The 14711-nt window shown below is 34.9% G+C and overlaps 2 protein-coding genes and 1 long non-coding RNA gene across 5 annotated transcripts; 1 reads left to right on the top strand and 2 right to left on the bottom strand.

Annotated features, from left to right (window-relative positions):
- Positions 1-523: 523 nt before the first annotated feature.
- Positions 524-6202, top strand: LOC110714767 (F-box/kelch-repeat protein At3g23880-like). Of its 3 annotated transcripts, XM_021893317.1 has the most exons (6): positions 527-2028; positions 2518-3895; positions 4661-4733; positions 4857-5113; positions 5244-5301; positions 5558-6202. In XM_021893317.1, the coding sequence occupies exon 2, from the start codon at positions 2582-2584 to the stop codon at positions 3797-3799; it is 1218 nt and encodes a 405-aa protein (XP_021749009.1). In that variant the 5' UTR covers positions 527-2028; positions 2518-2581; the 3' UTR covers positions 3800-3895; positions 4661-4733; positions 4857-5113; positions 5244-5301; positions 5558-6202. The 3 variants fall into 3 exon arrangements, with proteins under 3 accessions (XP_021749010.1, XP_021749009.1, XP_021749008.1); XM_021893318.1 differs by having other exon boundaries at positions 524-2028; positions 4688-5113; XM_021893316.1 differs by having other exon boundaries at positions 4661-5113.
- Positions 6203-6745: 543 nt separating this feature from the next.
- On the bottom strand, positions 6746-10730 carry LOC110714921 (endo-1,4-beta-xylanase A-like). The gene is made up of 7 exons (XM_021893476.1): positions 10553-10730; positions 10422-10468; positions 10078-10300; positions 8911-9077; positions 8686-8784; positions 7697-8512; positions 6746-7396 (listed from the first exon to the last, which is right to left on the bottom strand). Exons 1-7 carry the CDS (start codon positions 10614-10616, stop codon positions 7007-7009), a joined length of 1806 nt encoding a protein of 601 aa, XP_021749168.1. The 5' UTR covers positions 10617-10730; the 3' UTR covers positions 6746-7006.
- Positions 10731-12265: 1535 nt separating this feature from the next.
- Positions 12266-13697, bottom strand: LOC110714893. Its single transcript, XR_002510168.1, has 3 exons — positions 13015-13697; positions 12724-12907; positions 12266-12632 (listed from the first exon to the last, which is right to left on the bottom strand). It is a non-coding gene; the product is annotated as an uncharacterized LOC110714893 (long non-coding RNA).
- Positions 13698-14711: the final 1014 nt, after the last annotated feature.

The following is a 14711-nucleotide window of genomic DNA, read 5'->3' as shown; positions in this document are numbered from 1 at the left end:
GTGTTTACCCTATTATAGTAGATTGGTTTGGCTTGAAATCCCTTGGAGGGTCGAGGTTTTACTTCCAGTTGGGCCCTGGATGGTTTCCTCGTAAAATCCGCTTTGCATTGTCTAAGTTCCTAACAGTAATTAGTTTTATATTCTGCGAAAAGTAGGCACTAGGAACATACTACAATTCACCCCCCCTCTTGTAGTATATCATCCGAAATAACAGTACCCAACATCCATCAATTCAATTCCATGATGCCGTTTGGTTTAACTTGTTTATGTAATACAACATCGTCGAGTGGTACCAATTGGCTGTTGATTTGGCACTACACTTGGTAGGAGAACTCGTGTAGTCGTGTTCGTTCGATCACTCTCAACAATAAGAATTTTTTTTTTCTACGAAGTATAATATCAGTTAATAGCAAAAAAAAAAAAAAAAAAGATTTTAGAGGTTATAGCAAAAAAAATTAAAAAAAATTTATGAAGTATAATATAATTACAGAGTGAGGTTTTTCCAAAACCTCAATCCTGAACTCTCAAGAATTTAGATTTATTTTTTTAGCTATAACCTCCCATTAAATAACTTCCATCATTTTTTTTAATAACTTCCATCTTTCCTATTATTTTTTTTAGGCGTATATACACACTTTTCAGTGCGTTTCTGGTGCAGCCAGCCGTACGGTGCGGCCGGGTGTCACATTAGTAACCACTAGAGTAACCCCCTAAAGTGACCCCTCTAGTAACCCCACTTACGTAACCCATCTAGTAATCCTTCAAGTAACCCCTGACCGGACCTAGTAACTCCTGACCAAGTAACCCTGATCGGACCTAGTAACCCCTAATCCTACACCACCTCAAAGCCTTAAACTCCACCACACCACCACCACCACCTCCCGTACCCACTGCCCACGCCACCAGCTGCAGCACCAGATCCGATCCACCCAACCTAACCGGAACCCACACCCAAAACCCACCCTAACCACCAGCAACCACGCTGTTGCCACGAAATTCGAACCCAAAACCACCCTAACCACCACGCCACCATCAACCACGCCCAGCAACCCACACCTAGCCCTGATACGTATCCACCCTAACACTGACCAAACTCGAACCCACACCCAAAACTAACCCAACCCAGCCTAACCACCACGCGCAGCAACAAACCCAAATCCAACCAACCCTAACCACCACGCGCAACAACAAACCCAAATCCAACCCACCCTAACCACCACGCGCAACAACAAACCAAAATCCAACCAAAACACAAACCAAACCGGAAAAAAAAAAATCAAATCTAACAAATACCTTAATTATTAACAATGGCTTCAAATTTCACTTCAAATAGGCTAAAAAGGCCAAATTCGACCATGAAAACACTAGATCTAGAGTTTTTATGGCTGAATTTAGCCTTAAAAAACCTCTAAGTTGTTTTTCGACGATGGAGTACGAAGAGGTTCACGACGACCACGAGCTAAGTAGAAAGAAGTCAACGGCGATTAGAGTTGGAGAAGAGGTCGACGACGATCTGGGTTGGAGCATGAAGTCTTGCTTTAAGGATGAGAAAGTGGAGGAGAGGAGAGAAAAAAGAGAAAAAAATTTTAAAAAGTTTTTGTGGCTGGCCGTATGGTGCGTTGCCGTATATAAAACATTTTTTTTAGGAAACGTTAGTGTGTTATTATTAATCAAGGTTCAAAGCAACTTTCCCCTCAAAAAAAAATTCAAAGCAACTTTGTCCGAAAGAACATACGGGAAAACCTTAGAAGGACAAGGTTCAAACCGCATATAAACCTTTGTGAAAATGTGCTGTGGTTAATTTATTTACCTTTTCACCACCTTATTTACGGAATTACATTGACTCATTGAGTGGAATAGACAACTTATTTCATTTTGACACAATTGAGCATTTTCTCTCTTTCTCTCTCTCTTCAAATTCTCTTTCTCTCCTCAAATTCACAAAATCTCCAGTTAGTGATTGCAGTTGTTGTGACAATTTCAAGTGGATTTGCGATTTCAATTTCATGAAAGCACCAAAATTTGCAGGTACTTTCGAATATCACTGTGCATGTAATTTTATTGATGGTTTTCAATTTGCCTTAATTTGATTCGTTTGTTTTTCTAAAATTTGCTATTTGTGGGTATATATATGTTAATTCTATAGTCGTATTTGGTTATTTAGGATTCTTTCGATGATATGAATTTTGGTATCGAACAATACTGACGATTGATAAATTGTGTCTTTTTTTTTTTTTGAATTGATGAATTGTGTCTTGTTATTGCATCAATTTGATGTTTGTTATTGCTAGCAATCGTCAAATTTTCGCATCGAAATGAATAGTTGTTGTTTGCTATTGGAAAAGTTAATGCTTTTTTTTTTAGGTGATTTAATGGTTTACTCGTATCAAATCATCTTTTTTTTTGTTGAATAGCTGTGATGATAAACTCAATTGTTAATGATAAAAACCTGTTTCTCAATCGGGTTTTGAGGCTGAAGAATTTCTTATGTATAATTTGGTTTTAATTTTTAATTAGGTTTGGAGAGATATAAATTGAAATTTTGGCTGAGAAAGCACCCAATTTTAAAAGTTGTAGTCAAATGAATGCCGGGGAAACAAACTACATTCTTCTTCCAAATGATTTGTTAGGGGGTATCTTTTCAAGGCTGCCTGTAAAAGACTTGTTGCGATTAAGATGCGTCTGCAGGTCATGGTGTGCCCTCATTGACGATTTTAGCTTCATTTTGACACACCACCGTGCTCAGTATGCAATCCACAAAGCAGATGGCGATGTGCCACTCCTCATTTGGTATCATGATTTAGCATGTGGAGATCGGTGCTATCTTTTATCTAAACACCAAGGGGGTGACGTTCTTTTGAATTTGATATCAGATGTTGAACGTGATAGAAATTATGTTCTTACTGTTGATCCAAATGTAATAGTGAAAGCTCTTTGTAAAGGCACTGCAAATGGCATTATTTGCTTCGAAATTATATTGTTTCATAAAGAACGGAGTGGCTATGATCTCTATGAATACCGTCTTGGCTTATGGAATCCAGCCACAAGAGATTTTAAGATTGTTGCATATCCAAAAGCCCCAGATCAACGGTTCCCCCAAGGCGGTCATGTTGTTCGTGGCTTCATGTACGATGCTATGTCTAACGATTTCAAGATTTTGGCAACATCTTGTATTGTGTGTGACCCTGACTCATACATAAGTTTGGCTTATGATATTTACTCACTGAGCACCAACTCATGGAAGAGGCTTAGTAATCAGCCAATTTACTTGGGTGCTCGTGGCCCTGGCCTTGCTATTGTCTCACCTTCGACCATGGATACGTTTGTAAATGGTGTTTATTATTGGATTGCCTCCTTGTCTACTGGAGACGGAACCAAGGACTGGATCCTTTCATTTCATTTAAGTACCGAGACATTTAAGTTATCTGATGCACCACAAGGGGTTGTTCAGCCCAGTTTGCATTTATATAATGGGTCCAAATGGGAAATTGGTCTTTACAAAGAATTCCTTGCGCTATATGTTACCCAGAATCTCGAGCAAGTGGGTAGCATTGAAATCTGGGTGGTTACTGAATTTGACAATTTGGGAGCTCCAATAGCATGGCAGTGCTTGTTTGTAACTTCACCTATCCATGTACAATATGGTCCATATGCCGTTGGATCACGGCTGGATGGTGATCTCCTGGTCAAAATTGCTGATACGCTGTGGGTTTATGATCCCAGAACAAGCCAGTGTCGAGATTTGAGTGTAAAAGTTGGTTACTGCTTCAGTTATGTAGAGAGTCTATTCCCTCTGTGAAGGAGAGTGATCAGGAGTTAATAATGTATCATCTCATCATGTTCTGGATTATGTATGGATTTGCTTCAAATTGTGGTTTGGATGGTCTCGCATATTGTAAGTATTTCCTATTGTCTTTATTATCAGACATCCTATTTATTTAGTTTTATAGCTAAAACTTTTGCCTGATTAGTTCAAGTATGTGGCAATGTCAGTTAAAAAGACATCCTATTTGCTTTATAAGTGTCAAGTATGTATCAGTTTAAGACGAAACTAATTTGCTTTATAAGTTATTTTTGAAGAAAGTGTTTTAATGTTTTCATACTTAATTAATAATGTTATAGTGTTGTATTATTTTAAACTAGTCTTGTGGCCCGTGCAATGCACGGGTTATTCATATAAAATTGTATTGAGAGATAAGTGAGGAAATATCGGGTTATTCATATAAAATTGTATTGAGAGATAAGTGAGGAAATATCAGTAAGTCATTATAGGGTATAATATGTAATCGGAAACATGATTAAAGAAATTAAAATTTTAGAACTTTAATCGGGCTTAAAAAGAAGGTGGAAGGGCTAAAATTAAAGAGAATAGGAAAAGGTTGAATTAAAGGGGAGAGATGAAAATGAAGATGAAGTGTATATGAAAAATAAAGTACTATAAGTTTAATGAAAGAAAAAAAAAATGGTGTAATAAAAAATTAATAGTGTAAGATGATATGTGGCACTATGGTTAGAGAAGTGTAATAAAATGGATGGGACATGTGTCTTTCTTAGTTTCTTGGTTATAGTTTTTAAATACTAAGTATAGATATAGATTATGTGGAATAGAATTGGTCTTGAGCAACTGATGCATGAAATCTCATTTGCCACTGTCTATTAGGTCTAAGTGATCCATCTATTATGGCAGAGGCTAGAGTTCCTGTGGCAAGAGGGGATGATCATCAATTTATGAGGTAGTCTTTTTGTTTGTTGTGTTGGAAGCTTATTAGCTCAATTGGTCGAGCACTGTGATTTCACAAGATGTAGATTCTGAAAAGCATGCATTAGAGTACAAATCCTTGAGAAATCTACTTCAGGATTCTGAAAGTACTGTTGCAAGTTTGAGATCAGAAATAGAGGCCTTGAAGCACTCTAAGGAAATGATTGAGGAACAATTTGAAATTTACAAGATGGGAAATGAAGATCTGAATTTGAAGCTTTTGGCAGTCAATTCTAGAATGGATGAATCCCACCAAAAGATTGCATCCTTACTGGAAGAGATGAAGAATAAGGAGAATCATTGTGAAGAGTTGGAGGCAAAATGCCACAATTATTTGCAGGTCCAACTAAAGAGGTATACTTAACTGTCTTTGTCACATTTGCACTTGGCAGAACTCTGGTAGACTTTTGCAATCGTGTTGATTAATTTGAATTATCTTGAGCTTTTAAAACTGCTGTTTGAACTACTAATTTGTTGATATCAGGGTGCAAAAGGCGGATACCATGAAACATCTCGATCAAGGCAAAAAGCAACTTAGAAATGTAAGTTATATTCCTTTCATCTACATGTACATAAAAAAAGGAAATAGAAGGTGTTAGCAAAAATAAATGCCTGCATATCTATACTCCAATGGGAAGACAACATGTATAACTTTGTTCTTCACCTTGAAACTTGTAGACGAAGGCCCCTAAGTTCATACAGGGAAAAACATGTTTGAATATGTTTATAGAATAGTATATATGAATGGATCCATTATTCCTTGTTGAAATTTGAACTGAAATATGAAATGGTTTGTAGGAATGTGAAATATCAGGAGCTTCAGAGAAGCTAGCAGAGTGCCAAGAAGGAAGCAATGGCCTCATCACAAGATGCTGTGATTTCTGACAAATTCATCTCCACTCCAACTAGGAGTGCTCCTGGTGTTACCTCAACCCCGGAATCTGAGAAAAAGCTAGCTAGCCAAAGGTCCTCTCTGCTGGACCAAATGCAATATACTGATGAACCTGATCAACTTGAATCACCAAAAACCAAGGAAATTATATGTACCAACCATCATTCTGGTTCACAAAATACTGGTAACGTTGCTGCAAAGATAAACGATGACATTGCTTTGGGTCCTTTGGCTATTGTACCATACCAAAAACCACAGGTGGACCTTTTAAGAAGCTCTTGAGGAGGAAAAAGAAAGGCCTTAGTAAAAAGATGCAACTTCCATTTGAGGCCTGAGACACATGAAAGCAATAACTGATGCATGGAAATCTCATTTGGGCTGATTTCGGAGTTGAATCTAGTTGAGTTGAGTGATTCTTTGTTCTAGTCCCACAATGTTTATTTTATAAAAAAATCTTTTTAATGTTTTCATACTTTAATTAATGCTTATATGTATCCCTAAGAGCTATGTATAACATTTTCCTTAATGGGTAATGTTGTAGTATTGTATTATTTTAACTCATGTGGAATAGAATTGGTCCGAGCAACTGATGCATGGAAATCTCATTTGGGCTGATTTCGGAGTTGAGTCTAGTTGAGTTGAGTGATTTTATGTTCTACTCCCACGATATTTACTTTATAAAAAAAATCCTTTTTTTTATATATATATAAAAAATCAAGAAAGATTTATTTTCTAATAAAGTCAAAATGTGTCCATATATTTTAGGTTCAATTTTCAAATTTTAATCTCGGTTAAGTAATTGGGTATTAGGGCCTGTTCTCATTGACTGAAATTAGCTGAACTGAAATGAGCTAAACTGAAATGAAATGAAATGAATATTTTATAAGAGAAGGAAATTAGGAGCGGAACGGAACGGAACTGAGCTGAACTGAATTGAATTTCAACGTAAGAGAACATGCCCTTAGTCATATCAATTAAAATTATACACGTCATATACTTTACTAACCCATCAGTGTTCATGTGGATTCCACAGATAGAAGATTTACTTTAGCATGATAATGTAAGACCAATTTTTTTGGTGCAAATAATTTAAGACCAATTTCATTATAGGTGACTATTGAGTTCCACATCACAACAATTTGATCACAATTGGGTCAATTATAGGCAAGACTCGTTTGGGTAGAATTTACTTGGGTTGAAATATTCTCGGTTCTAGTACTAAAAATGTGGACCGCTTCCATGCAAGTTGTTTTATGCAATATGTAGCTATAGTTTTAATAATAGACAAAACTGCAAAACACATCTACTTGTTATTTGCGAGTATTGCAACATGTCTACAATTCAAATTTCCAAATTTAGTTATTAATATTGGGAACACATGCATCATTCTTGTCTAGTAGAACATTCACAAACTGTGCTGATTCATCTTCAGTAACCTTGAGTTTTAACTTAGTACAAGAATTTGATTCAGGATGCCTTACAGTAACTTCATAATCCCCAACAAGCAACACTACTTCTTCAGAAAACCCATGTCCATTGGTTGAAATCTTCAATGGTTTCGAGCTCCACAATTCCTCGATCAGCTTATCAATTACATCTCCGGTTGGTGTGGTCTTAAAGTCTTGATCAATGTCAATCAAACACATCTTGCACTCCTTGCTGAACGGCGAAGTGGGCCATATCACAATTCCTTTGACACCAGGGTGTGAGTATCCCTCCCTCAAAACTTCCTCTAGATACTCTGCCTGCTTATAACAGTTTTGGACATATAAATTAAACTGTCACATACTATACACTGATATGTGTAATACTGTTGCTTTACATATTAGAATATAAAGATTTCAGATTCACAAATTATGTGTATTCCTTAATTTTGAGATGATGCACTCTGCCACTCTTTCGCGCTATCAGTGAACATAAAGAATGCAAATGCATAGATCATTATATTTTGTCCTGATCCCATTAAGCACAAATTATAATTTTTAAGAAGTACTTGTATATGAATGTGTGTTTAATAGACTTGCAACAAGAGTCAATGATTGTACCTGGTTCGCGCCTTTATCAACAAAGACTTCAGTAAGCCAAATAGGGAATCCCATTGAAGCTAAGAAGTCTATTCCTGCTCTCATGTAAGCAAAGTTAGGCTGACCAGGAGCAAACCTCGATTCTAACCCTATTCCCATAGGCAACATCTTATTACCACTACTCCTTTCCTTGTAATATGAAACAACCCTTTTCAACTTTCTGGCATACTTTGCAGGCATTGACTCTTCATCTTCGCTATCCTCTATCGTGCTATAATCATTCATGAACAAAATCGGCTTTTGATCAAGCTCATAAGTTCTAGCATAGATCTCTGCTGAAGCATTTTTACCAAGTTTATTCTCATAGAACCTAAAATGCAAGTTCTCATTCATAACATCCCAATGAATCAATCTCCCTTTATACCTTAAAACAACCGATTTCAGCCTCTTTTCAACTAGTTTTTCCAACTTCTTTGAGCTGATATTGAGATTTAACCAAGTGGGTTGGTACTTTGGATCGTCCCAAAAGATGTTGTGACCTCGAACATCAATGTTGTTCTGCTCACAAAATTTTAGCATCGCATCAGGAATGGTATAGTTTTCTTTTCCTCGCGTCTTTTCTTCTGTGAAGTACCATTTCATTTCATTCCCAAAAGCAGTGACAGAGAATCTTGAGGCAATAAACCAATCTCGGTACTTAGTACTATTTAAGACATTCAGGTTCATTTCACATCCTATTGGAAAGCCTGCCTTTGTTTGCTTCAGAGTAATCTTTGCTCCTCTTACTGCTACCTTCTTTTCGTTTGTCACTTGAAATTTCACCTTACGCTTTCTCACCTACATGAACGATGATTTCAGTCTCAGCTCGTTCTATTTACCTGATTTTCACTCAACTAAAAACTGAAAATTAAGACTGTAAATATTCAATATAACTTCAAATATGTTTGCCTTTTTTTTTTTTTTTTTTTTTTTTTTTTTTTTTTTTTTTTTTTTTTTTTTTTTTTTTTTACCTTTGCAATGGTTGATTCTTGGTGCAATCTCCATTGCTTCTTAGTAAACGGTTGCAACGATACATTATCAACCCAAACTTCAACACATGTGTTATTAGTCTGCATATACAATTGTTAGAAACTTGCATAATACAGAGTTAAAAAGCATAAAAACAGGTCCATTTCTCAAAATTACACAGAAATTATTTCTCCTAGGAAAATCATTTTTGACAGCAGTACATTTACCTCAAAAGTTAAATCAACCGTGCCAGTAAAATTTGCAACGATGCCACCCTTAAGCATGCTCCAGCATCCTTGCTCGGCTATGACAGTACCGCCATGGAGATATTTACCACAAGTGCTTCTAAATTTAACAGCTACAATTTCACTGCCCTCGCTTATTTGTATCCATGCTGTTAAATTTCAGGCTGATCATAATTTTATCAAAAAATTTATGATCTAATAAGTCTTCTAATAAAGAGATGAATGAATTATATTGCATGAAACTAGTGGCATGTCATTTGTCAACTAACAAGTAAGATGTGAAATCTGTGATGGCTGGATTAATTTCGATCGATTAATTGTTTGATTTGTAGCTAATTAGTATTATATGATCTAATTTAGCTAGTGATGTCTTCGTGGTTATAATTTGAGACGGACATACAGTGAAGGTTTAAATGAAATTGGCGACTTAAGTGAATAAATGTTCATAGACTATTAGACTACCAACTGAGAGATTATGTAACACTTCTATGTATCAAAGATAGTAAAGCATAAGATTGAGGAAAAATGTAACAGGCCAAAAAAGAACAAACCACTAAAGGAAACAATTATAATCTTCAAAAGAATACAAAATAACAACCAACTAGCTAGCTAAGAGACTAAAAGTCCTTGCATTTTTGTCGATTCAATGCATGTACCATACTTGTTAAGAGACAAAGGGAGGAGGCAGGGAAATATGGAGGAGAAAGACAACGACAAAGCCGAGTATAGTAGGACTGTATAACATACTCTCAAAGAATTTTAATCAATGCTCCATAAACGAACATTTAAGCCTTTGGAATACAACAATTTACTGTACTACGAGTTAGGGCATGTTCTCATTGACTGAACTGAGCTGAACTAAAATGAATATTTTATAAGAGAAGTAAATTAGGAGTTGAACTGAATTGAACTGAACTTAGCCGAACTGAACTGAGCTGAATTGAACTTAACTGAACTGAGCTGAGCTGAGCTGAACTGAACTGAACTGAATTTCAACGTATGAGAACAGACCCTTAGTCTCACCCAATACTTTTGTGTCGGGCCAACAACAAATTATTCCTATTTAGTTATAATAACGAAGTTTCAACTTGCTTAATCAAATCTCTTTAATTATGAATTCCTAAAGAAAATGAAGTTAGTTCATGTTACCTGAAAATGCATAAAGTTTTCCACTCTCAATCAAAACCCTCTGAGAAAGGCCATCAGAAGGATGTGTCCTGTTAATAGCTGCTATAAATTTGTTCCCACTTTTTGTTACCCTTTCTTGGATCTTCCCTGGCCCGAAAACAGTCCATTCTTCAATACCATCATCGAATTCTGGATTTTGTATGATCCCTCCACCATATTGAACTTTCCAAGCTTCCTCCAAACACTTCAAAACAACATACAAAAATGCTTGTATTAGAACCTCTGCTCAACCTAGGATATTAATTAAAACTCGATTGTAAGAGCCGGATTTTCTGTGACTGTCTACATTCCAATGAGTTTAGTACCTCTGTAGTTGCTGAATAATCATACTTCAAAGCTTGTATGATAACCCCTGCATCAATTAAAAAGCCGAAAATTTAGTAAACGACAACAATACTATAATTGAAAATTACACAAGGCGAATCCTAGACATTACCATTATTGTAGGGGAAGAGGAGCAGAAAGAATGCATGCCATAACAAGAAAGTAATAATCTTCATTTCATTTTTAGGGAGAATCCAAAACAAATTAAGATGTTAAATTCAATCTAGCAATTGCATACTTCTAAAATTTAAGAGGATATGATTTTTGTATCTTATACAAAATTTAAATTATGGCTTACAGCAAGTGAAGTGATTTTTGAGTTAAATAACAAAAGACAGCACCAAAGTATGACCTACACAAGAAAATTTTATAAACTTTTAGCAAAAATAGTTAAATCATGTGACAAAAAAAGACATGACAGCTTAAATATGTAGTCATCTTACTATATCAAATTATATTAATTGCACAGAAAATGAAAATAATTAATATAGAAAGAAAGAAAAAACAAAACAATATCAGAACATGCATCTGGCTAAACAGGATCAGTGTACAAAATTTGTGATGGCCAGACTAATTAATTTCGATCAATTGCTTGATTTGTTGTTAATCAGTAATGTATGGGATATATATAATTTTTTTCAAATAATCTTACAAAAGGAATTGATAGTATACAACATTACAACTTACATACAAAATTATGTAACATTTGGATTATGGTTATAGAGTACATATATGATGCCGAAATGTGATTAGCTAATGATGTCTTGGTGTTTAAGAGTTAAGACGGAAAACTGAGATTTAGCGAAAATTGACTAAAGTATAAAGTTCATAAAATACCAATTGAGAGATTGTAATGTTCATAATAAACTATCAACTGAGAGATTATATAACACTTCTATATATCAAGAATGTAACAGGGCAAAAAGAGCAAACCATTAAAGGAAACAATTATAATTTTCAAAAGAATACAAATGAACAACCAACAAGCTGCTAAGCTAAGAGACTAAAAGTCCTTGCAATTTTGTCGAATCAATGCATACCATACTATTTTTACTTGTTAAGGGCCAAAGGGAGGAGGCAGGGAAATATAGAGGAGAAAGAAACCGACAAAGGCGATTATAATAGGACTGTAGAATCTACTCTCGAAGAATTGTTTATCAACGCTTCATACACGAACATTTAAGCCCTTGTAATACAACAATATAATGTAAGAGTTAAGTCTCACCCAATACTTTTGTGTCGATCGGATCAATAACACATACAGTATATAGTAATATACTAATATAGGATTCCTGATTAGTTATATATTCCAATGAGTTTAGTACCTCTGTAATTGCTGAATAATTATTCTTCAAAGCTTGTATGATAACCCCTGCATCAATTAAAAAGCAGAAAAATTTGCAAAAGACAATACAATTGACAAGCAATAAAATTCATCTATAATTTTAGATGGATTAAAACGTCTGTATTCAAACTCCTTGTCTCAAATCAATTCACTTGGAAATTCAACCATGAAAAACTTACTATTGATCATATTTTAGACAATAAGTACAAAATAATCGAAAATTACTTAAGGTTGATCTTCGACAGTACCATTGTTGTTGGAGAAGACGAGCAGCTAGAAAGATGCATGCATTGCATGCCATAATAACAAGTACTACTCTTTAAATTTATAACGTAGGTTCTAATTGCATATGTTAACGCTTTCGCAAGGAAGTCGGGTTAACTAACACATGGCTATACAAAATTGACATTAAACACATTATACAAAATTAGAAAAGAGAAGATTATTCTTTCAAAACATAAAGAGAAAAGAGAAGATAAATTCCAGCATTCAGAAAATGTTTATTATCAGATCAACTACTTTAACAACTACATTATTTATGAGTCTTATTACATCTTCTTACTCGTTAATCTTACCCTAGACTAATATAATTCTAACTAGGGAGTATACAAAATAATCATATTATTTGAATTATTTCCACAACCAAGATATTTGTTGCGGGCAGATACAGGGCAACGGATTAAATTACGTAGCGGCCAGTCAACACAGATGCGAATCTCCACAAGATACTTGGTGGTGGAAGATGTCATGCATCTAATTTGAAAAATTCTGTCATTATGAACACTATTGCTTATCCCCGTCAAATATCGTCTTAAAGGATATGCCATAGTGGGAGAAGGGTTAATACCTGTAACCAAAAGACATAATTAGAATACAAAAGACTTCTAATAATTTAAATAAATACAATTATGTTATTTTTAGTTTGTAAAATGCACTACCTGCTCTTACCAGACTTGATAGAAGTGTGGATGCACGCCTTCTTGTCAAGTCTATACTGTTTTGAAAACAAGTTACAAGTGGTAAACTTGAACAAGATCCATGTTTTCTCCACTCATATCTCCAAAAATTGGCGTTGCTTTGTTGAAAGCTTGGCCAATATATGGCCATGTCACTTGCAAGAAACTATATTAAAAGAGGTATAAATAATTAAAATTGTAACAATTTACGAGTATAAATAATGATTAAAATTGTAACAATTTGATGTATTAATAATACGAATATCATACTACCTGTAATGCACTTGCGTTATTAGGCCCTGAGGTGCATCTTAATTTGGATTGACTGGTGCTATCCACAGGCCATGCGCCGTGCAAAGAGAATCCCTGACCGGCTGTTGGGACTTTACTGCATGTTGTGGCTCTACATAGCCCCTTGGGCCATTGTAGCGCCAAGATTGCGAAATCCGGTGATGGGGGAGGAGGAGGAGGAGGAGGAGGGTTAGTAAGAGAGGGAGGTGGAGAAGCAACAGTAGTAAGTATCGTGATGAAGAAAATAAAAAACAATGTAGAAATTTTTTTTTTTTTTTTTTTTTGTTAAAATGTTTTTAGCAAGTAAAAGAAATTATGGTGAGTTACTAAACAAGTATAGCTTTTTGCTGATTATGAGATTACCTACTTATATCGTGGTTGCTGATTATGAGATTATCTACTTATATCGTGGCTACTCAATTTTTAAGAACAAGCTCCTTGCATGATTCAACAACAATTAATTTGCCTATCTTGCATGCATGATCCAACAACAATCAAAATCTTTATTTGCATGATTATGGAACAGTTCATCCCGTGCAATTTAACAATTAGTTGAATCATCCTATTTTGCTGATTTAGATACTAGCACATTCCAACTAATTCCCAAAAGATATAAATTTGTATTAAATTCGAACTAGTAACTAATCCCAGCATAGAAGTATTGAAAAAACTCATCACAAAAAATCTCAAATATCCTTCATTGTGAGACATGTAATTATCATTATAAATAAGAACCAAAATTGCAACAATAGTTAATTATTAACATTGACATAATAGAAGTAAGTTGATATATTAGGTAGCCAAATTATAAAGAAAAATCATTATTAATCATCCAAGACCATAAATATTGATAAATAGAATTATTATTTATTTGTTGAATAGCCAACTTCATGGAAAAAAGCATAACAATTCAAGAAGAGAAGACATACTTTTGTTGACACTTAACACTAACTTGATTAAGTATCGTACAATGCATGGTTATTCTAAATATTACGTAGTATATTGTAACTAATTGCAATACTAATTCAACTAAAAATCATATTTTTTTTGTTATACTTATATCAATGTCAAGGTTGTTGAAGCATTAAACTCTACTTTTTTTTTTTTTAGTATGGGACACTATAATGGTACACTATATTTTGAAGAACATATATACAAGGCAAATTTGATAAAAAAAAAAATAAATTAATTAATTAATTTTAAAAAAAAAAAACCTTTTAGATGCACCACCACTTTGCGAAAAAACCCTTTTAAAAGCTTTTTTTAAAAGAAAACCCGAACACATCTAATTTTTGTTGAAGATGACAACCTGGTACCTCTAATACACTTGATTAACCACTAATTACTTCGAATTACTCTCTAATTCTCACTTAACTATTTAATAATAAAAATTCTAAGTTAGTTTATAAATAAATTAAAAAAAAAAACGAAAACCACCATCTCCACCACCAGGCACCAGCCAGCCACCCACTCCCTTTCCCTTCCCCTAGCAGCACCCCCCCCACCGACTAAGCCACTAGAATCGCTGCCCCCATCCAAGCCAACCACGAAAACCACCCCAGCCATAACCTAACACCGGCTAGCCTACCATCGCCAGCCCACCACGAAAATACCCACACCCAGAATCAACTCGACCACGAATTCTCGAAATACAACATCGTGTTCCAAAAAAGGTTGAG

The sequence above is a fragment of the Chenopodium quinoa genome, unplaced genomic scaffold (assembly GCF_001683475.1).
Source record: "Chenopodium quinoa cultivar QQ74 unplaced genomic scaffold, ASM168347v1, whole genome shotgun sequence".
Lineage (NCBI taxonomy): Eukaryota > Viridiplantae > Streptophyta > Magnoliopsida > Caryophyllales > Amaranthaceae > Chenopodium > Chenopodium quinoa.
The sequence above is the reverse complement of the archived record's forward strand: the minus strand, read 5'-3'. Positions and strand labels throughout refer to the sequence as shown.

Bases quoted from the DNA above. Each gene is read 5' to 3' on its own strand.
- LOC110714921 (XM_021893476.1), bottom strand. From the start codon at position 10,616: ATGAAGATTATTACTTTCTTGTTATGGCATGCATTCTTTCTGCTCCTC. The intron at 9,078-10,077 runs GTAACATGAACT...GAAATTTAACAG, and splicing joins AAAACTTTATGCATTTTCAG to CATGGATACAAATAAGCGAG. The intron at 8,513-8,685 runs GTAAAAAAAAAA...TCGTTCATGTAG, and splicing joins AAGAATCAACCATTGCAAAG to GTGAGAAAGCGTAAGGTGAA.
- LOC110714767 (XM_021893318.1), top strand. From the start codon at position 2,582: ATGAATGCCGGGGAAACAAACTACATTCTTCTTCCAAATGATTTGTTA.